Source organism: Perognathus longimembris, chromosome 1 (genome assembly GCF_023159225.1).
Source record: "Perognathus longimembris pacificus isolate PPM17 chromosome 1, ASM2315922v1, whole genome shotgun sequence".
NCBI lineage: Eukaryota > Metazoa > Chordata > Mammalia > Rodentia > Heteromyidae > Perognathus > Perognathus longimembris.
In genome coordinates this window covers 146970467-146995773 of record NC_063161.1, presented here as the reverse complement: position 1 = coordinate 146995773, position 25307 = coordinate 146970467, and the positions used below count along the sequence as shown (strand labels likewise).

The 25307-nt window shown below is 43.4% G+C and overlaps 1 protein-coding gene across 3 annotated transcripts in view; it reads left to right on the top strand.

The window, feature by feature from the left end:
* Positions 1-25307, top strand: part of Astn2 (astrotactin 2) — an 861877-nt gene that overhangs the window by 499814 nt on the left and 336756 nt on the right. For all 3 annotated transcript variants that reach the window (XM_048340549.1, XM_048340540.1, XM_048340532.1), the window contains one exon: positions 13283-13433. In XM_048340549.1, coding sequence (XP_048196506.1) covers positions 13283-13433 — 151 coding nt within the window. The remainder of the gene's footprint in view (positions 1-13282; positions 13434-25307) is intronic.

Sequence of the window (25307 nt, the reverse complement as noted above, 5' to 3'; positions counted from 1 at the left end):
TCTCATAATCTTTTTCCCATGTCTTTCCTACTTTGCTGGACCCAGAGGTCATGACTTTATTTGTATGTGAATTACCGACAGCTCATAGTATATGACAAAGGAGGTAGATATTTAATACATAGTATTTTAGAATGATGGATGGATGGGTAGGTGGATGAATGGATAATTCGATAATTATTTCATTGTTTCTAAAGAAATTAAGGCATGAAATACCTAACAGTCTTATAATTATTGGTGATCAGTGGGCAATTACTTGGTGATTTTTCATCACATAAAAGTTTATTAAATTGTCCTACAGACAACCCTGATAATTCAACATACCATTAGTACTTATTCAGCAAATGAATTAACTAAGTAGTGTTTAATTCCCATAACTCACTGTCTACTATTTTTTATATTGTAAGTAGCTGACAGATTGGACTCAGTGATTCCCTGCCTTTGATTTTTATTTTATAGAATCCTTTTTTCAGCCAAGCAGACATGCCCTGTGTTCTACATAAGCGGAACCTCTTGGGAAATTGAGCTTTATTCTAATATGTCAACACCATGCAAAGGCAGCAGCCACCCAGGTTCAGACTGAGAAGTGCAATAACAGAGAATTTATACTGGTTAGATAGTGTTCTGTGCCTGGTCATGCATGTGGCTCTTTAAGTGGCTTATCTCATTTTGCTTTCCTGTCAACCCTGTAGATAGGTGCTGTGATCTCTGTTTGACAAATAAGGAAGCTGTGGTCAGAGCCACCCAGTGTCTCTCACAAACTGCAACTCAGATTCCTCCTGCTCAGATCCTTCTGGGCTTTCCCACACTTGAAGTCATGCCACTTCTTCCCACATTTCCTTATTCCCTTCATTCCAACAACACGTGGAATTTTATCTCCTGGCATATTCATTCCCAGTGTATTCTCAGTTGGTCTGTCTTTTCCTCCCTCGGGATTATAATCTTCCAGGCTGTGTAGGTAGAGAAGCTCTCCTTCAAAGAACTAATAACATTCTCCAGGAACATTTAAAGCTTCTTTTCTCCAAGCTTAACCTCATGCCACCACAACCATCATTATTGCCACCACTTTCATCACCACCATAACCAGCATCACCATAACTTGCCATCATCATTACCATCACCACCCTCATCATCACCAACAGTCACAACAAATCCCAAGGTTTGATTTGAACTAGTGATTCTCCCTCCCCTCTTGGGACTCAGTTCTTCATCTATTAAGTGAACAGAGCAACATGAGGCCCCCTCCCCTCCAAAATGAAGTGTATGCCATCCATTGGAAAGTTATATAGCCCTGCACACATGTGAGGGATTATTAAAACAGAATCTTGTACTTGCTGAATCCAACTTGGCAGTTTAGTCACCAATTAGGTATGTCACTGAATCATTTCTCTGTCTCCAGTGTTTTTTTTCTCCTAAGCATAACCTCTTTAAGCATAAAGGATATCCTCTCCCCCCCCCCCACCCACACACAATAGCTAGCTTGTGCTTCACGGGAAGTAATATATTCCAGCAGTGTAAAGAATTAGTACACAGGTGGGCACTGGTGGCTCATAACTCTAATCCTAGCTACTCAGGAGACTGAGATCTGATGATCATGGTTTGAAGCCAGTCTGGCAGGAAAGTCTGTGAGACCATTATTTCCAACTAAGCACCAGAAAACTGAAAGTGGCACTGTGGCTCACAGTGGTAGAATGCTAGCCTTGAGCACAAAAGCTTGGGGACAGCATCCATGCCCTGAGTTCAAGCCCCACGACCAACTGAAAAAACAAACACACAAAAATAGAATTAGAACACTTTCTCTGAGATCTACCAAAAGCAGGCTAGCTAAGTGACAGTGCCTCTTGAGCCTTCTCCTACAGGAAGAACCAATGAGATCTAAAGCATTTCCTATTAAGATTCCATTCAAAACAGTTTGGAACCTGCGTCTCTGGACTCTTGATCCAGTGCTTTTTATGTTATTCTGTTCTTGGCTAATTTGGCCATAAGTCACCAAGGGATTACAGATGGTACCAAGGCCCTCCTCATTGTCTTCTATAAGGTTTCAGCCATCTCCCGTCCTAGGTCCTTACAGAATTTCTGCATCTTACCTGTGAAGCCATTACCACAGTGTAATAAATAATGGACTCTGCCTATTTCTGCAGCCTTCCTCCTCCTTTTTTGCTTCTCATCCTGTGCCTTGTTTGTATTGCCCTCTAACACTAGTACTTCCTTCCTTTCCATCGTTGTCTTCCGCTTCCTTGTTTCCCGCTATAGCACTTCCTCCTCCAGGAAGCCTTCCCCAGCCAGACCAAGAAGGCATCAGGGCTTTATGTCACCAGTGCTTATTTTCTTTTTCCTTTTTCCTTTTTCTGTGCCTGTACTGGGGCTTGAACTCAGGGTCATTGTTTCTGAGCTTTTGTGCTTAAGGCTAGAGCACTACCACTTGAGTCACAGCTCTACATCGAGATGTGTGTGTGTGTGTGTGTGTGTGTGTGTGTTTAAATGGATATAAGAATCTCAAGGACTTTCTTGCCCAAGATGGCTCAAATGGCCATCCTCAGATCTCAGAGCCTCCTGAGTAGCTAGGTTCACAGGTGCAAGCCACCATTGCTCAGCTCGAATTCTCCCTTCCTGTCTTTGATCCAGCCTATGCACTTTCTCAGGGAAGGGGCCTCTGAGGGCTGAACATCTAGAGAAGGCCTAACTTGCCGTAGATGCTGAAGAAATTTTAAAATGCACCTCCACCATGGTACCTCAGCCCTTCTCAGTGTGGGAGACCCAAGAAAAGTTGTTGTTGTTTTCTCCCCTGGAAGGAACAGAAGGGGAGAGGGGCTAGTATTGACATTATGCCTAGGTTGTGTTGTCTTCTTTTACACAGTTACCCACCCAGCACCCTTTCAGGAAGTCTTTCCATGATTTAATTACAGTTGAGGAAAATGGAGATCTGACAGGAGGTCATTCACTCCCTGAGGGCTTTAAATGTTTGTGTTTTCCAAAGGCAAAAAATCTGTTCTTTCTTCATACCATGTGTGCACACCTCTCCAGGATGCAATTATGTGGGTGTGATCAGAGATGAGTTTTAATTTCCTGTCTCTTCCTATCTAGACTCCAGCTTCTTATTATATCCATAAAGTAACACGGGCTCAGGGAAAAGCTTTTTCCAGGAAACTGTCAGCCTAGGCAGGACCTTGGAACCCTGGTCCAGGCGGGTGGAGGTCCATGAAATTAATCTATCTGCAGTTTCACCAGCTTCTGATTGAATGTTCAATAATCCTCTTTCTTACAAACAGACAACAAACGTAAGTGCATTTACAGCACCAGTGACTTTGTCCCCAAAGGAAGCTACATATGGTTTGATATTATATTTCATTTTTTCTCCTTGTCTTCAAATATAGTTTATGCTCATCCTGACTTTGAATTTATGGTGATTATTACATCTGCGACTAGATCTCTTTATTTAATGTGTCACTAAAGAAGCATATATATTATTATATTACAAGTAGCTTCGAAAAAAAGATTTTGATAGATGATTTCTTTTGGAATGCTTATGAATTTGATTTGGTGCATATAAAACAAGATTGTAAGAGGTGGGTCCTGGATCTTCATTGGATGCACCGGTTTAAGATCCAAGATAATTCCCTGGGAATGAACATTTTTTAGGCTTGATGAAGAGCCTGTTATTGTTGCTAACAATCACTCCAATAATCAAAGTCCATCGATTGAGCTTTGTTTTTAGGCTCAGTGCTTTACAAATAGTTTCTGATTCACATATTTATCTCTTTATTCATTCTTTTCATAAGAATCTGGTTCTGGGCATGGTCATGCCTATAATCCTACCTACTCAGGAGGCTGAGATCTGAGGAGCACAGTTCAAAGCTAGGTCTGGTAAGAAAGTCTATGAGACCCTTCTTTTCCAGTTAACCCCCAGAAAATTGGAAGTGGAGCTGTGGCTCTTAGTGGTAGATCACTAGCCTTGAGCAAAAATTAAAAAAAAAAAAAAAAAAAAGCTCAGGGACAGTGCCCAACCTCTGAGTTCAAGCCCCGTGACCGACCAAAATAAAAAATAAAAATAAAGAAACTGGTGATGTTGAGCGAGACAAACCTAGGACACAGAGAACAAAGGGTCATGGTCTCCTTGACTGTTCCTAAGCACTGGTTTGGTGTGTGTGTGTGTGTGTGTGTGTGTGTGTGTGTGTGTGTGTGTGTGTGTGTGTGTGTGTGTTTTGAGGGAGGGGTGGTCTCCCTAGGTAGCCCAAGCTGACCCTGAACTCTCAGTTGCCCTCCTTAGCCTCCCAAGTACTGAGATTACAGGCCACCACACCCAGCCCAGGTATAGTTGAAGGCACAGGTGGCAAGAAGTACACAACTGAGGATCAGCCTTTATGGGGTTTTTATTACCTCTGAATCTTCCTGGTAACCTAAGAATCAGTTACTATTATCCGTAATTGTTCTAGGGAGAATCTGAGATAGCTCTCTTAGCTCTCTGAGCTAATCAGTGGGAAGGCTTGGTTTTAAGCCCTGGACTTCCACATAGTAATAGGCTTGTGTGAATTTCTGATTTCCCTGCTGGTTGTGGGAGTCCCTTGATTTTTCTCAGGTGTGAAATGATAAGAACGAAATAATTCTCTCCGCCTTCTGTCTCCTTTCTTGCATTTCCCCGGTTATCTTTTTTTTTTTTTTGAAGTTGTTCATTGACAATTATAAGACGCTATTAGCCTTCGGGGGTGGGGGTGGGGAGATGCATAATGTTATTGAAGATTTGAGCTGAGAGAATCCTTAGAGGTCACCCCATCAGTGTACCAATATCCATTGTGCCATTGTACCCAGAGAGGGCACAGGGTCACCCAGAGACACACAGCAGAAGATGACCAAGCTGGGCCCACATTGTATACTCAGACTTCCCAGGTTGGTGCTCTCCTGCCAGAGGAAGCAGCCTCATCCGCTCTCTTAAGAAGGGGCTCTCCTGGCTCATCTGCCATCCCAGGCCACCGAAGCCTCTCAGACTCTTATGCAGCAGGGTGCACTCCTAACTAGGATGGGGGGGGGGGGGGAGTGTTGCTTTCCTGAGCTGACAATCTAGGCCTCCCACCCTGGGCGCCCATCTTAATGAGCTTCCCTCTCAGAGGAGAGCTGTGAGGAGCTCCCTGTGACTTCCTGTGGGTATTTCATGAATAAATAATCCTCAAGCCTTATCATTTGTCATTGAACCTTTTTTTTCTTTTTGGTTCCTTTTTAAAAATAATGATGGGATTTGCAAGGGAGGGAGAAAAGGCTGTGGCCGAGGAGGAGACTTTTCTATTACTGAGTACTCAGAACAATTAAAAGAATAAGATGATGGAGAACACCTCCGTGCCCCCTAGAGAACAGGGGGACGCCACAGTCACTGTGGGGGATGGAGATGGGATGAATTTCATCTCAATACACTTGGGGAATCCCTGGTGGCAAACTTTGCACCAGGGCACAGTCTGGTTTGGCTCAGGGCCCAACAGTCTCCAGGGAAATCTATCTGTACCCAACTCCTTAGATTAGATTGATCGCGCTGCCACCTACTGTCACAGTACACAGAATGTCACGGTGGCATCGATCACAGTTTGCAATCACAGACTTAGGTACCAATGAAAGCACAGGCATGGTGGAATGGCACAGAGAGAGACACAGGTATGTGCACACGAACACAGGCTTGGGTACAGATATTCATCCGGCTGCTCTTGCTGTGCGACTCTGATTCCATGAATGAACTGTAAGATACCAGAGGACAAAGCCCATGTGTCTTTGGTTCTTTTCTGTACCTCTAATTTCCCCCACAAAGGGTGGATGCTGGGAAAATAGCTGCCAAAGGAACCAGTGCATTTCCAAACATGGCAGCCCTTTATCAAGAACACAGTTGTGGCTTTAGTAATGCTGAGGAGTTTTCATATCTTGTAACTCATTGAGCCCTGAACCCACGACCCTGTAAATTGAATATTTCAGTCTCTGTTTCACAGATAGCCACTGTACATCATAATCATCTTCTTTTTATTCCCAAGACCACACAGCTGATAGGCCTTACTTGTCCCCTCCTCTTCTCCCTCCTCTTCCTTCCTCTTCCTCCTCCCCCTTCTCCTCTTCGCCCTCCTCTTCCTCCCCCCTTCTCCTCTTCTCTTCTTCTTTCTCCCCTTCCTCTTCTTTCTCCGCTCCTCTTCCTCTTTCTCTTCTCTTCCTCTTCCTCCTCCTCCTCCTCTTCTTTCTCCAGTGCTGATCTTATTCACAGAACAGCTGTGACCTGCCCATTGTGCTTGGGATGTGTGGGAGGGGGCTCTCGGGATGCAGGAAGTTACAAGCCACTCAAAGATACCAGACACACTCAGGAAGCTCTAAGACGACTTTGCACAGCCTTCCACATTCTCTGTGTGAATTAGCATGAACTGTAATTGCTAGGGGAAGGAGACTATTTTGTGTCAGCTGGAACAACAGTCGTGAAATCTATGGATGGAAAGGAATCTTAAAGAGAAAAGCAGGCAGCACCAAGATGACTGGAGTTAAGAACCTCACAGCATACTTAGTTCCAGCCTGATTTCTGTCAGGCTGCCAGTCCTCTTGCCTCCATAAGAGCCAAGTTCCACAAGTAAGGACTTATACTTTCTATGGGGGTGAGGGAGGAGTATCCAACCCAGGACCTCATGCATGCTATGCAAGTGCATTATGATCAAACTACATCCCCGGTCCTTGCTTTGTTTTTGAGAGAGGGGCAAGTATAGGAGGATGTAGTTGACGCCACATCAAAATGCAGCTCAAGCTGGCCATAATCTCACAATAAAGCCCAGGTTGGCCTTGAACTCACAATCCTTCTGCCTCTACCTCCCAGATGCTGGTACTACAGGTCTGTGCCAGCACACTCTGCCATGCATCTTTTTTTTTTTTAATTGAAAGAAAAAGAAATGGAATAACAACACAATCCCCTAGGGCTGTGGTAATCATTGAATGAGCTGACTCACACGAAGTCCAGGTTTTCATGCCAAGTGTTCCACAGATAGCAGCCCTTTCTCCTGAAAGCTGGGTGCGGCACAGACCAGCAGCATCCATGGGAACATAGCATTGCCGTGACTCAACAGCTCTGGCCTTGGTAAAGCCCACATCTGCCTCTTGAGACTTGTGCCAGGAAGCCCTGTGCTCTAGCCCTACCTCAGAAGCCTTATTCATGAATCCTTACAGAGCAGTGGCCCTGGAACAGGCTCTATGTTACTACAGCTTGACCTATGTGTTTCTTTCAGCTCTCAAACAGCCCAGTCTTCAAAGTGATGTCTTGCATTCCTTTCCTACAAAATGGGATAACAATATCGCTTACATCATTATATTTGAGGAGGACACATGTGTGGTGTGTAAATCGTTGACTGACATATTGTGAATTTCATATGCAATTTATCTATACTATTTGGTCTGAATAGAAGCTAGATCCTCTATTTTATCCCTTTGGTGGTGGCCCATCACTCCCACAGGGTGAAGCCCAGAATCTCCAGTGCCTGGTACGTAGAACCATCTCTCCATTGGCTCCTGGCAATGCCTCCTGTCCCCACCCATTGTCACATTCACCTCCTCTCACTACATTTCTTCTTTTTTTTTTTTTTTTTGCCCAGTCCTGGGCCTTGGACTCAGGGCCTGAGCACTGTCCCTGGCTTCTTCCCGCTCAAGGCTAGCACTCTGCCACTTGAGCCACAGCGCCGCTTCTGGCCGTTTTCTGTATATGTGGTGCTGGGGAATCGAACCTAGGGCCTCGTGTATCCAAGGCAGGCACTCTTGCCACTAGGCTATATCCCCAGCCCCTCACTACATTTCTTGAAATGTGTCCAATCAGGTGACACACTCCCCTCCCTCCAGGTCTTCACATATTCTGATCCCTCTGCCTGAAATTCTCTTCTCCCAGCGGACTCCTACCCATCCATTAGGTCTTGGAGTCAGTGTTGCCTCCTCTATAAAGCCCTCTCTAACCCCCACTTTCGAGATCTTTGAAGGTCCTGTTGTCACACTTCTATTGCTGGGTGACATTTTTTTCTTCCCTCCCAGAACATGCTTCAGGACATCTGGGTACCAGCCCAGGTGCCTAGAACAAATTAAACAACCATGAAGCATTTCCAATAAGCAAATAAACCGTATGGGGTCCCGGACCTCTTTCGTATGTCCTCCACTGAGCTCCTTACATTCTCTAAGCGGGCCTCTGGCATCTAGTAATTACTACCAGCCGATGGCACTGCTGTGTGCCAAGCATTTAACATATATTACCTAATTTATGTCCAACACTAACTCCATTATCCAGGGAGTAATATCCCCATTCATTCAGATGAAAATATAGAGGCTCAGAATTTACGAAGCTGGCTCAAAACCTCTCACAGTGAGTGCAGCCGAGAGTCTGACGCACATTTCAGACAAAGCCTCCCTTTCATCCACACCATGTTTCCTGTTGCTGGTTGGGAGGAAGGCCTGACTCTTCATCAAGTGTGGTTCTACCTTGCTCTTTCCGGCAGCTCAGAAAACCAAATGTGGATAGCTACCAGACAGTGATTACTGAGCATTCGTGGGAGGGCTTGTCACTGTCTGGGATCTGAGTCACCCATTCACACCTCCTTGAGTGCCTCAGACCTTTCCTGGTATCTATTAACAGCAGGACATGGCAGCATCCATTCCCCACTGCCCGGCTTTATGCTCACCCTGCATGGGGCTTGAGCTGCTGGGGCCAAATGGAACTCAGGTGATGTTCTTGTACTGGGCCTAGATAGATAATGAGGGGCTGGCAGTCTCTCCCAAGCTGGCTGGTGGGTGCTGGCTAACTCAGGTTAGAAACTGGTATTGTTGGTGGGGAGGGCAGAGGATTAGGATGTGACAGCTAAGAGAGATGCTCAGAAACATTTTAGACGGTGTCCAGACTTAGATATAGAAACGTGGATACAACAAGGCCAAAGCAAACTCCACACAGTTATCCGCTCACTACCCCAGGTGAAGTGGATGCTAAAATATTTATTGATGAATGAATAATGAATACATTGCCTTGGGTTTTGGACTTTAGAAAACATGTTTTTATGTGTCATATTCTTGTATCCTCATAATAATTTAGAGTTGGGAGCAAGGTAGATATGACTTCTATTTTGTAGATGAAAAGACATGCTTAGAGGGAATAAAGAAGAGGGGGAAATGTGGCTTCTAGAGTTGGACATGTTCAGGTACAAATCCTGCCTCCAATGTTGTCTTCAGGGTTTTCATGGCCCTACACCCTAAGGATGGTTGTCTGAGTCCTTTTGTGCTGTTGGCAAGTGGTAGAGCTTGAGCCTAGCAAGTGTGAAGCAAATGTGAAGCCCCAAGTTCAAATCCCAGCAAAATACTCTCTCTTTCAAATTTCTTGATATTTTCTCCTCCTTTAATTTGTTTCCTAACTACTGTGTGTTCCCTTATTCCTTCTAGTCTGTCTTTTCATTTCTATTGCCTTCCATACATATTCTCTATTTCCACTTGCCAGCCTTTTAATCTCAAAGACCCTCCTCTATGTATGTCTCTCTCTGTTTTTTCTGCCTGCCCATCTCTTTACCCCTCTTTACTCATCTTCCCTTAGGTGACTGGTCTTTGTTTCTTGTCTTTCTTCCTAACAGTTTACCTCTACATATCTCTCTTCTTTTGTTCTTCCATTCTGTGATCCTGTCTTTATAGCCTCCATTTTCCATTTCTGTCTCCTCTACATGTGTTAATATTTTAATAGCCTTAACATCTCTACAGGATCCTTAAGTCTTCCCATGATTCAAACTTGGTAAGTCTCCCAAGCGCTTCATTTTGGCAACTATTTATTCTCTCTCCTTGTTCCCCTGTCACCTCCCTCTGTACAAAGTTACAAAGTGAGGGACAATCTGACAGTCCTCCTTCATCTTTATCTATAGTCTTGTACAAGCAGGATAGGGGATGAGTAGCCAGAATAGGACAAATTGGGACTACCTCCTTCTCAGACAGTGTTTTGTTTTGTTGTTGTTTTTTTGAAGGACTGGTTGTGGCCAGGCACCATTGTCCATATCTGTAATCCCAGCTACTAAAGAGACAGAAATCTGAGGATTGTGATTCAAAGCCTTCATAGATTTTTTAAAAAATCCCTAAGACTATTTATCTCCAGTTAACCAGCAAACTTTCAAACCGGAGGCATGGCTCTATTGATAGTATGCCAACTGTGAACAAAACAAAAAAAAGTGAAGTGAGAGTAAAAGGCTCTGAATTCAAGCCCCAGTACTGTCAAACAAACAAACCTAAAAAAAAAAAAAAAAAAAAAGCTGGCCTGTGAAGACAGCACCTATGCCTTCTCTTCTGATATTATTTAGTGTGTGTTCTTCTAGACTCAGTGCTGGAGAGGAAAGAGGGAGGAATAAATCCCAAGCCTTTCCTTAAAAAGTTTATGGTGTTTTTGAGAAACCATAGAAGTGAGGTGGAAAAATATAATAATGTGCTCCAATGGAAAAAGGAACTAATTCCAACAGAGGAAAATAAACAAGTGCCACAGAAATAATGACCTTGTCCAAAGGTCATTATTGCCCAAAGGTACTGCTGTGTCCCTACTGTATAGGAAGTTCTCCGAAAGCACATCAAATGATGACTAAATGAATGAGTGCTGTGAGAAGCTTTCAAGGTGTCTTCCAGTTTGATAAGCAAAGAATTCAGACTCACAGACAGAAGAGGAAATATGATTAAGATTAAGGATTCAGAGGGGGTAAAGATACCATTTACATAATGATGGTCAAACGGTTCTCAGAACATTTTTAATTTTGGAGTTTTGAGTTGGGGCATCTCAACAAATCAATTCCATGCAACTATACTGAAATCCAAGAACTCTCAGGTCTGATATATTTCTGGTCTCAAAACAAGTTGGGTTCAAAATAGAAAACCTGTTCAGAGTGAGGTCCAGATTGCTTCCATAGCTCTGGTTTCCCCATCTCCCCAGCTTGGCCACCCGTGTCCCGTGCTTTGCTTCTCCCAGGCAATGAACCTACCACATGAACCTACCTCAGTCAAGGGCCTGTCCCTTTAGCCAACGACTATCTGGCACAGAATGCAAAGCCCCAACTACTTTGCTTGAAGTTGGGATGTGCATAAATTGCCACTCCAGCTCCAGAGCTCCCTCTAGGACCAGATGAGGCTTCCAATCCACACTGTAAATCCTTCATTCAATCCTACCTGCATCACTTTGTACCAATGCATTTCCTAAGGGGCCTCTACAACAAACCTTCTCTCTATAACTGACTTTCAGAGCCTGCTTGGGGTAAATTGGGCTAAGATTCTATGTTCGAGGAATAAGAAGCAGATATGGATAGAGGATAAGGAAGATGAGGACCGGATAAATATAGCTGAATGGGTAGTCAGGGATCAGATTACCAAAGTCTCGAAAACCAGGGAAACTAATTTATAGACTCTTCTGTAAGTACTAGAGAGTTATTGATCCGACTAGTATCTAGTTAGATCTGGGATTTACCGGGTACACTGGCAGTCAGAAAGAAGACAAAACAGAAGGAGGTAAGGTTGGAGACAGGAGATGAGTTAGAAGATCCAAGCTGTGGGAAAACCCAAGGAGGGAAAGAAAGGGAGAAGGAAAGAAGAATGGTGCATAGACAGTACCAGTAATATAGCAGTTCCTGCTCTTTGCATCTCCCTTTAATGCAGCTCTGTACTCTCCGAGCCATGTATCATGGATGAAGATGATGTCTCTTCTTACTGTCTGTGTAATATTCCCTGTAACTGTGGGAATCATACATATTCCACTGTGGGCTACCAACTATTGCAGTGGGGGGGGGGCACTTTTTCTTCCAAACATAGCATCAGAAACTTTCATCTATATGTTCTGTATTACAGAATCCACCTTATAGAATTCAGACAGAATTTTAGCATTCATAGATAAAGGTTGTATAGTCCATTCATGTTTGGGGACCCTGATTTTGGAAGAATCATGCATTTCTCTGGAATCCCTTCACCTTACAAACCATCATTGCTAATAATCCTGACTGTACGGCTTGCATAAAATAATCTGAGAAAAATGTGCTAGTATCCTAGCACCAGACTGTGTTTGGGTTCTCACCTTGCTGTTTATAAATTGTGGGGTTCATATCTTCAATTTTATGAGTTGAATACTAGGTCAGCACAATAAAGTTGGTGTAGGGGTCCATACAATCATACAGTTGCCATAGAGACCTCTAGAAATTGTAAAAATTAATATGGCCAAATTCAAGAGTCGTGTAAGGGACAGACTTTTTTTTATGTTTTTCATTGTCTTTCAGTAGCTGTAAAAAGGAGTTGCCATCAAACAAAACAGTTTATGAATATAAGGCATCTTGATCAACATTCTCATCCCCTCCCCCACTCCTTCCCTTATCCTAATTTTGTGCTTTATACAATGAAGTCTTTTTTTTTATTGTCAAAGTGATGTACAAAGTGGTATAAGGTAGTGAGTACCTTTCTTGTCAAAGTTGTTACCTCCTCCCTCATTTTTACAATGAATTCTTGACTGCACTCTTCTCCCTTCCCCTCATCATTTGTCTTCCCTTCTCCCTTTGTCCCCCTAGTCCCCCCCCCAACCCGCCCGCCTCATGGATGTATCCATTTCCCATTTCCTACATTTCCTAGTGTTGATTTTGTTGGACTTCGACCTAGTCTTTCTAAAAGACTACACTAGTTGAGCTCTCCACAGAGTCTTTCTTTTCAGATGAAACTTGGTACAAACTTTGTTTTTGACACTTTCCAAGGAAGGTGGTCTTTAGTAAGACATTTCATATTTCTAAGACACAATTCACTTATTAGTAAGATGGATATTTCACACCTAAGCTCTCAAAGTTATGTCAAATAATGAAATAAAATGCACAATGTCCTATTTCTCTTTATCACACATGTCTTAGGAACTGTGTGATGGTATACCTACTTCTTTTTCTCTTTTTAACCATGTATTTGTGTGATTTCCATGATTATAACTAAAACAAATGATTGTATCAAGATGGGCATTGATGGCTTATTCCTGTAATCCTAACTACTCAGGAAGTTGAGATCAGAGGATTGAGGTTGGAAGCCAGCCCAAGCAGAAAACCTCTGAGTCTCAGCAGAAAACTAGGCTGAAGGTGTAGCTCAAGAGGTAGAGTAAGCACAGTGATCTCAAGGCACCGAGCTTGAGCACGGTACCAGCAAAAAACGAAAAAACAAAAAAAAACCCACAAATAAACACAAATACAACAAATCATGATTACACCGGAAATGAGCTCACGTTGAATTTTTAGTACATTGTTGCAGGAGTCTGTGTGGTTTAAACATCCCCTTTCTCTCCAAGGGAAGAAGCGATGCTGTCCACGTACTTTGAAACCATCAATGACCTGCTATCCTCCTTTGGGCCAGTTCGTGACTGCTCTAGGAACAACGGAGGCTGCACTCGCAACTTCAAGTGTGTGTCTGATCGCCAGGTGGACTCTTCAGGATGTGTGGTGAGTGCTCAGTGGCCCAGACACATGGTACCCACTCAGGCACCAAGGCCAACTTCTCCCTGCCAGGGGACTCAAGCCAAGGAGGCTCACAGTATTCAAAGCTTTTGCTTCTGTGCCCTTTGGCCCACCGGGCTGTTTCGGGCTCCTCATCTGTGAAGCAGAAGAATGAAACTTACCTCTTGGAATTGTGGGAAGAATGAGATGAGATATTATAACTTGAGTGCCTGCCATTTAATAGGTCCTTAAGAGACCCTGGCTTCTGGAAGCTTACATGCATTTTATGAGTAAAGGAACGCATGCTTTAGTGAGGAGGCAAGGGAGAACCGAGGAGATGTAAATAGGACTTTTCCAGAAGAGAAAGTTTCAGCTGAGACCCAAGGTTTGTAATAGACGTCCTTCGAAATAATGCATATGACTTGGGCAGAGTAATGTGGGTGAGGGAGACAGTCTTGTTTGCATGGAGTTTCAGTATCTACTATGAAATAAGGACATGGGATAGGTAGAGATTGCCTAGAGAAGGGTGCCCCCATTATTTAGATTGTTTTGTTTTGTTTCATAATAATGACCTAAGCCTCAAAATGCAAGTTCTAGGGTTATACCTACTAGAGGGTTTTGAGTCCTTAGAGCCTGAATTTTTATGAAGTAAATTAAAAAAAGGAAGGGGTGGGAATTATGTGTGTGTTAGAGAGTGTCTCGGAAATCTACAAGTAGATGTTTCACCATAGGCTGTACAGAGTCTGGCATTCAGTGCCCTTCTTCTTTTGGCCCCTTGCCAACGTCTCCAGCCACATCTCTCACCGCTTTGCTTCATTCTACATTAGAGCCGAATGCAGCTGATTAAATGTAGTTCTTTGAACATGCTGCCCATTCATTGCCTCATGGTCTTCACTGACAGAGTGAATTGCTCTATCAGCCCTGGAGCAAACAAGAGGACATATTTGTGAAGCTTTTCCCCTCCCCTGCTAGCAAGGTGGTGGTGCTTTTCCCGGATCATTGCTGTTCTGGTACTTGCATTTCTTACATTACCCGTGACATATTACACAACAGAGGGGCTTTGCAGAGTTTGTCTCTCCCAATAAACTGAGGGGGGATCCAGAGACTTTATTGATTCAGCTCAGCACCCTGTCACTTCCCATCCTGGTAAATAAAAAGAAAGGAGAACAGGAAAGGAGTGGAGTTGAGAAGGGATGGAGATCCCAGCTCTGCACTGAGCTCTCAGAATGAGACCCAAGGAAACTGGAATATACATAAACAATACTCAACACGGCTACATACCAGCTTGGAGGCGGAGGGGGGGACCTGATATTAGAAGAGCTTCTAGAATATCAGCTGATACAATGAAGCTGTATTCTTTTTCAGGTTATGGGGTTGAACTCAGGGCCTGGGTCCTGTCCTTGAGCTGTTGTGATCAAGGCTAGATTGGTAGGGATACTGCAGCAGCAGTTTACTTCCAGCTATTATAGCCTAGCCCTTTAATTTGAATATGGGAAAAGTAATGGCCAATGACAGAGACAAAGGTTTGTCTGAGTCTTAGAGCTAGTCAGTAGACAAACTCCAAAGAATATTCCAAATTTGTGTCATCTCCACAACATGGGTGACTGACTTTTACCAAAGGATGGAATTGTCAGAACATTTCCTCTTTGGCATCCATTCTCTTTCTCCAGTTAAGCTCCTTCTCCTTCAAGGCTGATGTCACAAAAGAATGAAATCTCAAAATGCAAGTGTGTGTGTGTGTGTGTGTGTGTGTGTGTGTGTGTGTGTCTAGCAAGGATTTATATGTCTTTCTTTCTCATTAATATACACTAGGGAAAAAAATGAGAAAAAGCACACTCATTCCCTGTAGGTTAGGAGAAAATTCAACAGTGTGATGAGGTTGTCAGAAACTTCCTTCTAGATTAAGGGTATAATGTTAAAACTGCAGCTCCAGGGCTCAGTGGATGAAAGGCAGGCTCTGCTCTACAGAATAGGCAAGGCAATATCCACTTTCACAATGAGATTTAAAACCCTATCGTTCCTCTTCTATAAGACTCTGTTATGCTGCAAAGAGAAACTTTTTCTCAACCCCCCTTCTAAGGAATTCAATCTGGTCTAAAAATAATCATACCTTATAACTTTTTTTCCCAGAAAATATACTTCCTAAATTTCTTAAAATTCTTCCTCGCTACAAAGCTAGACTTTAGGTTCTCTCAAGAATGAAGAAACAAGGCTCAGGTAGTAAGAGTGACTTTCTAAGGACTTACCACGGGTGGCAAAACAGAGAGAGGTCAAGGTCATCTCTTCAAGGCCATTTTGGGGGCTTCAGCCACTTTGGGTCACTTTTTCATGGAGCTGAGAAATGATCACAGAAGACTCACAGAAGCAAGATTGGTCTGAGTGGATTATGCCTCATTTTAAAATTGTTCATTAGCTTGCCAGAGATTCTACATGGACCTAGATAGTCTCAGTTTCTTCATATTTCAAAGGGCATCAATAGTTGTTCAACTCTGATTTCCTGCAGTCTCAGATGAGACAATTGGAAATGACTTGAGAAGTACAGAGTAAAATTTCTCTGTGAAATAAGACCACATCACGTCTGGGCATATGTGGCTCATATCTCTAATCCTAGATACTCCAGAGAATGAGTTCTGGAATGTCATGGCTCAAATCTATACCGGGCAGAAAAGAATGTGAGACCTCATTTACAATCCACCTAGCAAAAAGCCAGGCTAGAGACACTACTCAAGTAGTAGAGGGCCAGCCATGAGCAAGCAAGCCAAGGGAGGGTGAGACCCTGTGTTCAAGTTTTGTCATTCACAAGAAGAAAATAAGAAACCATGTTATTGACGTTTTATATAGCATCTGTGATGTTACATTCATAAGCTCAGATTTTCTAGTTTCCTATAGTGTCCTGCAATCGAACAGTCATTTCGGTTCTGTTCCATCCCTCTATTAGCAGCCATTTAATTCTAATCAGTTTTGAGTTGTGAACATTTAAGTCCAAGAAGGCTGACTGCGTACACAGGCATAAAGGCTGAGGGGATTTTTGCTGCTCAGTCATCTACTTCATGCCAGATAGCTTCTCTTTTGTCTTTCCTTCAGCTCTTTCTCTCTCTCTCTCTCTCTCTCTCTCTCTCTCTCTCTCTCTCTCTCTCTCTCTCTCTCTCTCTCTCTCATCTGTAAGACTGTTTGCCCCTGATTCACAGGTGTGTAGTTCCTGTCGCCATCTGCTTTTCATCTCACTATGAGTTCATTTTAGGCCAGCTGGCTTTGTCCCTCAGATAGCTTTTCCACCCTTATGAAGGCATTAGAAATGTCCAACAGCTTTTCTGTAGCACCCTGAAGATCTGACAGAGGCTCCTGGAAGTCCCCTTCACCTAGCCTTTCAGTGAAGGCCTCTGGAGTCAGATGTTATCATGCAAGGAAGAGCACTTGACGGTGCCTGCCATTGATCAGATGCTGTCACAGAGCCCTTCAACCCATTGGGGGGTGTGTGTGTGTGTGTGTGTGTGTGTGTGTGTGTGTGTGTGTGTGTGTGTGTCTAGGGATTAAACTCAGGGCACTGCAGAAGCAAGGAGAGTCCTCTACCACTGAGCTGTATCCTCAGCCAACTGACCAGATTTTCTATAAACCTTCATCCCCTTCAACCATCCATGTGATTAGCCTGGTGGGAAAAGAACATCCAGTCCCTTTAAAGGACATTAATTAACTCCTGCAAAGTTACCTTGTTTGACTTTGAACATTATACTCTTTCCTGGCTCAAATGATTTATACTTCTTAATGGATGGGAAGGAGTCTAACTCTCTAATACACATATATCAAAAACATTCACATATTCTTCCTCTTGGCTCCCTCCTTCCTTCCCTCCTTCCCTTCTTTCTTTCCTTCCTTCCTTCCTCCCACCTTTCCTTCCTTCCTTCCTCCCTCCTTCCCTCCCTCTCTCCTTCCCTTCTCTCTCTTTCTTCTTTCCTCTCCCTCCCTCTCTTCTTTTTTTCTCTCTTTCTTTTCTTTCCTTTATTTTCTTTCTTTCCAGATTCTCACCATGTAAATCAGCCCTGACTGATCTCAAGTTTACATCCTCCTGTTTTAACCTCCTGAGTGCTGAGATTACAAATGTGCACATGCCATTATTTAAAAAATTATTTCACCTTTTTTACCTTCTATTTGCACCACAACTTCTGAAACATAAAATAAAATCTCAGGCTTTATTTCCCCTTTGATTTCATGTGTCTTCTTTGGAAATCTTCCCTAGTATAACAACCCTCTGGCTTGTCATGCCCAGTTTGACTCTATGGTCCTAAGATGTGCAGAATACTTCAAGTTACCTCACCTTGTGTATAAAATTAAGATCCTTCAAAAATTAACCTTAAAAAATGGAGATTGTCTTGGGTTTTCAGGGAGCACCCAGTGCTATCATTAGTTCTTGAATATGGACGGAGAAAGGAGAAGCACATATCAAAGAAATGCAACGGACCTAGCTGTGAAGATGGAGGAAGGAGCAGCAAGCTAAGGAATGTTCCTAGAAGGGGTCAAGAGAAGCTGGAAAGGACAAGGAGACAGACTCACATGTAGCATCTCCAGTAAGGCACATAACCCTGCCAACACATTAATTGCAGCCAAGTAAGACCTATGATGTATTACTAGCCTATAGAAGTGAAGGATCATAAAGTTAGGCGTTTATAAGCCACAGCATTTGCAGTAATTTGTCCCAACATCAGTACAATACTAAGGCAGAATGAAAAATAATATGAGGAAAGAGTGATAGGAGAGAAAGTATACAAAGAATTGTCCTGTTTTTATCTTCAATGATGATGATTATTATCGTTGTCCTTTATGTCTTTTTTGTTATTGTTTTTGTGTTTTTGCTCAAAGCTAGCTCTACCACTTGAGCCATAGCTCCACTTGCAGCTTTTTACTGGCCAATTGGAGATAAGAATCTCCTGGACTGGACTTTCCTGCCCTGGCTGGCTGTGATCGTCGGGTCTCAGCCTCCCGAGTAGCTAGGATTACAGGAGGGATCCATTGATGCTCGGCTTATTTTTAATTGTTTTCAGGGAGTCCTCATCTCTTGATCAGGGATGGGGGAGGTTTATAGTAAATGAAGCATCAGGAAGTAGGGGAGAGGGCTGGCTGAGCTCCCCTTCCCTTTCCTCGAATGGAAAGTTGCTGTGCACCAGAAATGTTACAGATCTTATGAGCATAATGATAAAAGCAAAGCTGTTTATAAATGCAGGCATATGGGTTTGTTGATTCTGCGTGGCCATATAAACATAGCCATAAGTATTATCAAGATGGAGAGCAAGCCCAAAGAATCGTGGCATTAGATCAAACTTGGGTCTCATCTACAGAAGAGGGTATCTAGGGATGCAGGGTTCATTTGAAAGAGCTTGCTTCACTGACCTGTCCTGTGTAAAGCTGAGATGGCTATGAAGAGCTGGACCACAGTTGGGTCTCTTGACTAGTGTGTTTGCCCAGGGTCTCGCCATGTGACCTGATCTATTTATGCTGTAGAGGGGAAATCAGCAAAGGGACCATGCTAAGGTCAGTACCACCATCTCCTATTGGTCCAGAAAATCATTCACATCATCCTAGATTCAGCAGAAGAAATATGGTCTTCATCTGAGACTGAGAATAGCAAGGAAGTTTTGCTCACCTCTACCAGTTTACTTATAGCACTGAGTCACAGACAAGCACTGCTAAACTAGAAGAGGACCCTGCAGGCCTGGTCCCTCTCTATTGTGCAAATGGAAAAGCAAAGACCCGGAAGGATGCAGAAATTGTTCATGATTGTGTAGGAAGGTAGTGAGAGAAGTTAGATTCCAGTTCAGGACTCTCCCTTTCCCATTGCCATTGCTGGTGGCAGTGGCCTTACAGGATCGGTTTTGCTCACTGTCAGTATGAAGCGTTATTTAGCAGCATTCTTCTATTCAGTGTTGTGAGCTGGATGCCAAAAGCTCCATCTTGTTTGTAAGCAGGTTCAGAGGACAGGGTAGACCTTGCAGGGTCACAGTTTTACCTTGAATATATGTCTTTGTTTCTCTGTGAGGATAGGTAAAAAGAGTTGTGATTCAGGAGAAGTGGGAGGAAGCTGGGGGCAACTGGCACTTGTCACATACTAGCTAATGGGTGTTCGTGGAGAGTAACAACTTGGAACTGTACACCTCAATGGCCACTCAGATTCATTTTTACAAAAAGCGCAATGTTAGTAATATCAGAGCACTCTTCTGTCTGCATGGTGACTGGGCCACCCATGGTTCTAACTGCCGTGTGTATTTTGACCCACTGAATTCTTAGGGTGATTGTATGAGCTCAGTACTAGTCTTCCCTTCAGTTATCACATGAGAGGAATGAAACCACTCAGTAGGTAGCTGGAGTGTGTGGATAAACATAGTGGGAAAGGAGAGTGGAGAGGATGGGAAATGCTAGGTAGAGTCACATATTCAAAGTATTTCAGGCCATGATGGTATCTTCCAGGTGGTATTTCCAGTATCACTTCCCTACCCTACCTCTGAATGCAACACCAGTCTCAAACCAGACCCGCACTAAACTAGAAAAGGACCCTGCACTCCTCACTCCTACAAGGTACCTGGAACACAAATTTCTACCTTCTCTATTTCATCTGTTTCAATTCCTAAATTCCATCTGGCCTCCCAAATAACAGAAAGGATATAGGAACCCATAACTACTCAGAGGTATCTAGAGACAACACCGAGATACTGCCTTTGAAGGTCAAGATGAAGACAGGAGCGTTCATTTCTTTTCTTTTTGGCCAGTCCTGGGCTTGAGCTCAGGGCCTGAGCACTGTTCCTGGCTTTTTTTGTTGTTGTTGTTCAAGGCTAGCACTCTACCACTTCAGCCACAGCGCCACTTCTGGCTTTTTCTGTTTATGTGCTACTGAGGAATCGAACCCAGGCAAGCACTCTACTACTAAGCCATATTCCCACTCCAGTAACGTTCATTTCGTATAGGCCAGAAACCTATGGCAATGCTCAGGGAGGGAGGCAAGAACTAGAATCGAGAGGCTGCTTTTTTCAATTCTTCTGTTTCTCTTTTGATGACTCAGTTGGGTGGCAATTAAATGGAATAAATCTCAAGATGGCAGGGAAGAAGAATAGGAAGAATTAGCACAGTGAGAGATCACAGGTGCACAGTCCAGGCTCTGCTGACCAGCGGAAGCCCAACCACATCTTCCTAGCACCCAACCCTCCGGGACAGATGCACTGAGACTACACTTGGTGGAGGCTAGCCCCCAGGCAGGGCTTGCTCCTTCCCAGAAATGGACTCTAAAGACGCAGCCCATGCTTAGAACTCAGCAACACGAGTGTGAAGAATTCAGAGCACAGCTAGAATGGGTTTGCCAACAACCAAAATGAGAAGAATAATACTTGCCGTATTGTTTTTAACTTGAGCAAAGTCAGGAGGCAAAGCATCTTCCTGGGAACCAATTTGGACTTCTATGCTAGGACACTAATTGGTGGGCCTCTCCTCTGCAGTGTCGTTAACAGAGCAGTCTGCCAGGTCTACAGATGGAGAATTCTCCATGTGTGCCTTCACCAGGAAAACCAGGACTGATGTTGTCAGTGCTGTGAGTAAATGGATAAATGTTATCAATAACATCAATCCCAGTACTGCTGGCAAAGATGATGCTGTTGTTATCAGAGTTCCAGGCCCTGGGAATAAGTACTTGAAACACATCATGACTCTGAATCTTCATCGTAGCCTGGCAAGTCAAGCAGCTCTTCCCATGCTCTCCATGAGGAACACACTCAGAAAGAATGAGAACGTTGTCTGTATCCAACCAGCCAGGGGGGAAAAAAAAGCCAAAATTCAGACTCACATCTATGGGACTCCAAAGTCCATTCTCTTACTACATCTGGTGGCACCCTCTTAGGAGGTTTGGGATAGGACTCTGATCTTCAGGAACATGCCTTTACCCTCCATGTCCAGATTGCATTCTTCTGCCTCTGCTCCTAAAAGATCCAGACCCTGAGAGAGGATATATTCAGAAAGGAGACAAGGACAGTGGAGACAGAAGAAATGGATCTGCCATTAATTGGAAGCTCAGATTTGGGAAGTGAAAAGAAGGGAATCACTTCCCATTAGGAGCTGTGCATTTATGTCTCTCCTTTGTAGATCTCCAGGGTAAGACTTTTCCTCACCCACCCAGCAGGGGGCGAGAAGGTGGGGCAGCATGGAGATGATAATGTAAGCCTTATGCACCCTTTTGTAGTATTGAATATTCCATTCTTCCTCTGACATTTGAAGGCTTCTTTGTATTTTTTTTTCATTTTATTTCTTTGGGACTGGGTCATTCCAGGTTTGATGGTGTTTCTGATAAGCTGAGTTTATTGCAACTCATTATCTGTTAAGGTCAGAGAGCAGCTTTCACTCTTCCGCAGTGATGGGTTTTACTTTGGTTCTTAGAAAGAAGTAGGCGGGGGAAGGAACTCCAAATCAAAAAGGCAGGAAGTGCTTCTGCCAACCTTGGCTCTAAGAATTAAGCACATTTCTTCACTAAGGAGGAGCCATCTGTGCAGGGTGATTGTCATCTTGGAGGTTAGGAAGGGAGCTCAGGCAGGGTCTAAGAAGACCAATGCATTGCTAAGGTTCCTATAGGTTCTGGAGTCCGTGATCTCCTGATAGATGGTGGCAGAGACCAGTAGATCAAGAACCAAGGACAGCAAGAGGCAGAGGGTGGGGATGAACTCATAGATTGGTAGGAAAACAAATACAGAAAGCTGGGAATCTCTATCCATTTACTTTCACCAGCATCTTTGCTGACATTTTATTTTTTTATTTTATTTGTATCAGTACTGGGGCTTGAACTCGGGGCATAGGTCCTATCCCTGAACTTGTTTTTGCTCAAGGCTAGCACTGTACCACTTTGAGCCACAGGTTCATTTCTGGTTTTCTGGTGGTTAAATGGCGATGAGTCTCACAGACTTTATTGCCTGGGCTGGCTATGAACCATGATCCTTAGATCTCAGCCTCCTGGGTAGCTAGGATTACAGGCATGAGCCACCTGTGCCTGGCTTTTTGCTGGCATTTTAATTGTATTTGACGTACCTGGCTGAAATACTTTTTTGCCCTTGGAAAGACACTCCCATAGGAGAATGTATTACCGCCATTACTCAGACCTTACCTTCTAGATCTCATACAGGACTTTGTGGTATGGTTTCTGGCTTCAGAGAAACCCTGGGACACAATTTCACTGGTATTCATTAGCCATGTAATCTTGAGACAAGTTACTTAAGACTTCTGAGCCTCAGGTTCCTGTTGAGGTGAGATGGGAATTATAGCACTTACCTGTCAAAGCTGCTGTTAGGACTTACTGAGATAATGCACACATGTGGCCAGCACTTGGGCCTGGGAAAGCAGAAGACATTGCTGTTAGTATCATTATCTCATATCTCCCCTGGGATGATGGTGGTGGTAGTGGTAGAAATGATAGGAACTAGAGTTCTTTAAGTGCTTGTTATGCTCCAAGCCGCTAAGGGTAGAGCTTACGACTCCCTCTTTCCCTATAGATGAGAAAACTGACTGGCCTTACTTACGTACATCCAGGCAGCTACGAAGAACTAAAAGACAGAATTTAGGACACACTAATACCAGATCGTCATACCTAATCTGCATAAACATCTTGGCAATGCTTGTATAGTGTTCCACTGAGAGAAAGACAGTGTTGATTTCTTGGTCTTCTTGAACATTTTGCTAACTTCATTTATGGTAAATATGACATTGCTGGCTGCATGCCAGTGGCTCACACCTGTGCTCCCAGCTACTCAAGAGGCTGAGATCTGAGGATTGTGGTCCATGAGACTCTTATTTCCAGTTAACCTCCAGAAAAGCCAGAAGTGGCGCTGTAGCTCAAAGTGGTAGAGTTCCAGCCTTGTAAAAGGAAAAAAGCTCAGGGATAGCACCCAGACCCTGAGTTCAAGCCCCAGGACCCACCAAAAAAAAAAGGGAAAAAAAAGAAAAAAAAAAGAAATAAAAGAGCACTTGCCTCTTCTGTGCTTTGAGTTACTTCTTTTCTCTTTTTGCTGCTACTAGGGCTTGAACAAAGCCTTGCATTCTTGCTTGGCTGTTTTTGTTTTTGTTTTTTGGTGCTGTCTTCTACTTCTAAAACCTTTTGCTAATTAAATTGAGATAAGGGTCTCTTACCAATTTTTCACCCAGGCTGGCTTCAAACTTAAGATTCACAGATCTCAGTCTCCTGAGCACCTAGCATTACTAGTGTGCGCCACCAGTGCCTATCTTTTTGAGGCACTTCCTTAAAACTGATTCCTTGATTCTTAAAAGTAAGGACCATCTTCCATGATTTAGGTGAAGATATGGAATAGATTACAACAACAAGAGCCAACAGCACTGTGTTTTTGTGTTGGCCACATTTCCTGCTTTAAGATCCTTCTTTGCCTCCAGATTGTAGTTCAGGTGCAGTATAGGGCATTTGGGCTGGACTGTCCTTAACCAGGAGAATGATCAAGTAAATGTGCCATTTTAGGGAGTGGGGCTCATGAGATGTGTAAGCCCTGTAAAGTGTGAGAAATGCAACTGGGAGTGCGCCCAATTTTAGGGTGGTACACAGGTGCCCTTGGGCAGGGTACCCACTGTCTCCTGCAGGTTGTAGAAGGTTCCATGGCTCTTAGCGGTATGTCTCACTCCAGAGGCATCCAAGTGCTGATATTTGGACCCATTGTCCTTGGCTCTGACACAAATAATCGTAGAATAACTGTATGTATCTCATGATAACAGAATATTTATATTTATGAGGTATTTTCCCCATCTAGTCTTTAATTTTCTTTTAGTTTAGGTTTTTTCTTTTCTAAGTCACTTATGCTCATTGTAAAATTAAATAAATTCAAGCATTCTACTCTTTTGTATAAAGAAAAAAAAGGTCCTTTTTCTCAACTACACACCCTCTTTAGAGATAACAGTGCCATGCTGGTCTATATATAGACCCGCATAAGTACTTACCCAATGTGTATGCAAATATAAATAACAATGTATAGATATAACTTTGAAAATGGAAGCTCAAGCTTCATTCAGTTGTGTTTCCTTGAGCTAATTTCCTACAGGCTTTTCTAAGGGCATTTCCTTTTCAGTCTCCCACCATCCCCTTTAAAGACAAATAGCTGTGTAGCTTGATTTCATTGTTATACAACCATTTTCCTCGAGTCAAAAGGAAAGAGGAAACAAGGTCCTAGTGGCTCGTGGAAGCTACTCACAGGGTGCTGAGACCTGAGGATCTGGCTCAAAGCTAGCCAGGAAAGTCCATGAGAATCTCATCTTCAAATAACCAGGGAAAAGCTGTATGTGGAGGTGTGGGTCAACTGACAGAGAGCCACACTTGAGTTAAAAAAAAAACCTAATACTGCCCTTGGGCTGGGGATATAGCCTAGTGGCAAGAGTGCCTGCCTCGGATACACGAGGCCCTAGGTTCGATTCCCCAGCACCACATATACAGAAAAAACGGCCAGAAGCGGCGCTGTGGCTCACGTGGCAGAGTGCTAGCCTTGAGCGGGAAGAAGCCAGGGACAGTGCTCAGGCCCTGAGTCCAAGGCCCAGGACTGGCCAAAAAAAAAAAAAAAACCTAATACTGCCCTAATTCTACCTCCCCCCTCTCTCTGATGCGCATGCACACACACACACACACACACACACACACACACACACGAATGAATGAATGAATAAAATAAAGATGAACTTATTTTTAATTTTTTTAATTTTATCTCATTCCTGGGTCTTAAGGGACAAGTGGATATGGAATACAATTGAGAGTGAGCATCACTATTAACAGTATAAACAAAAATTATCCTTTCTTCTATGCTCTCCACCTTCTCACTGACCTTTGCCTTACAAAGTGTCTACCCACTGGTCTGAATATTCTTCATATCTTTC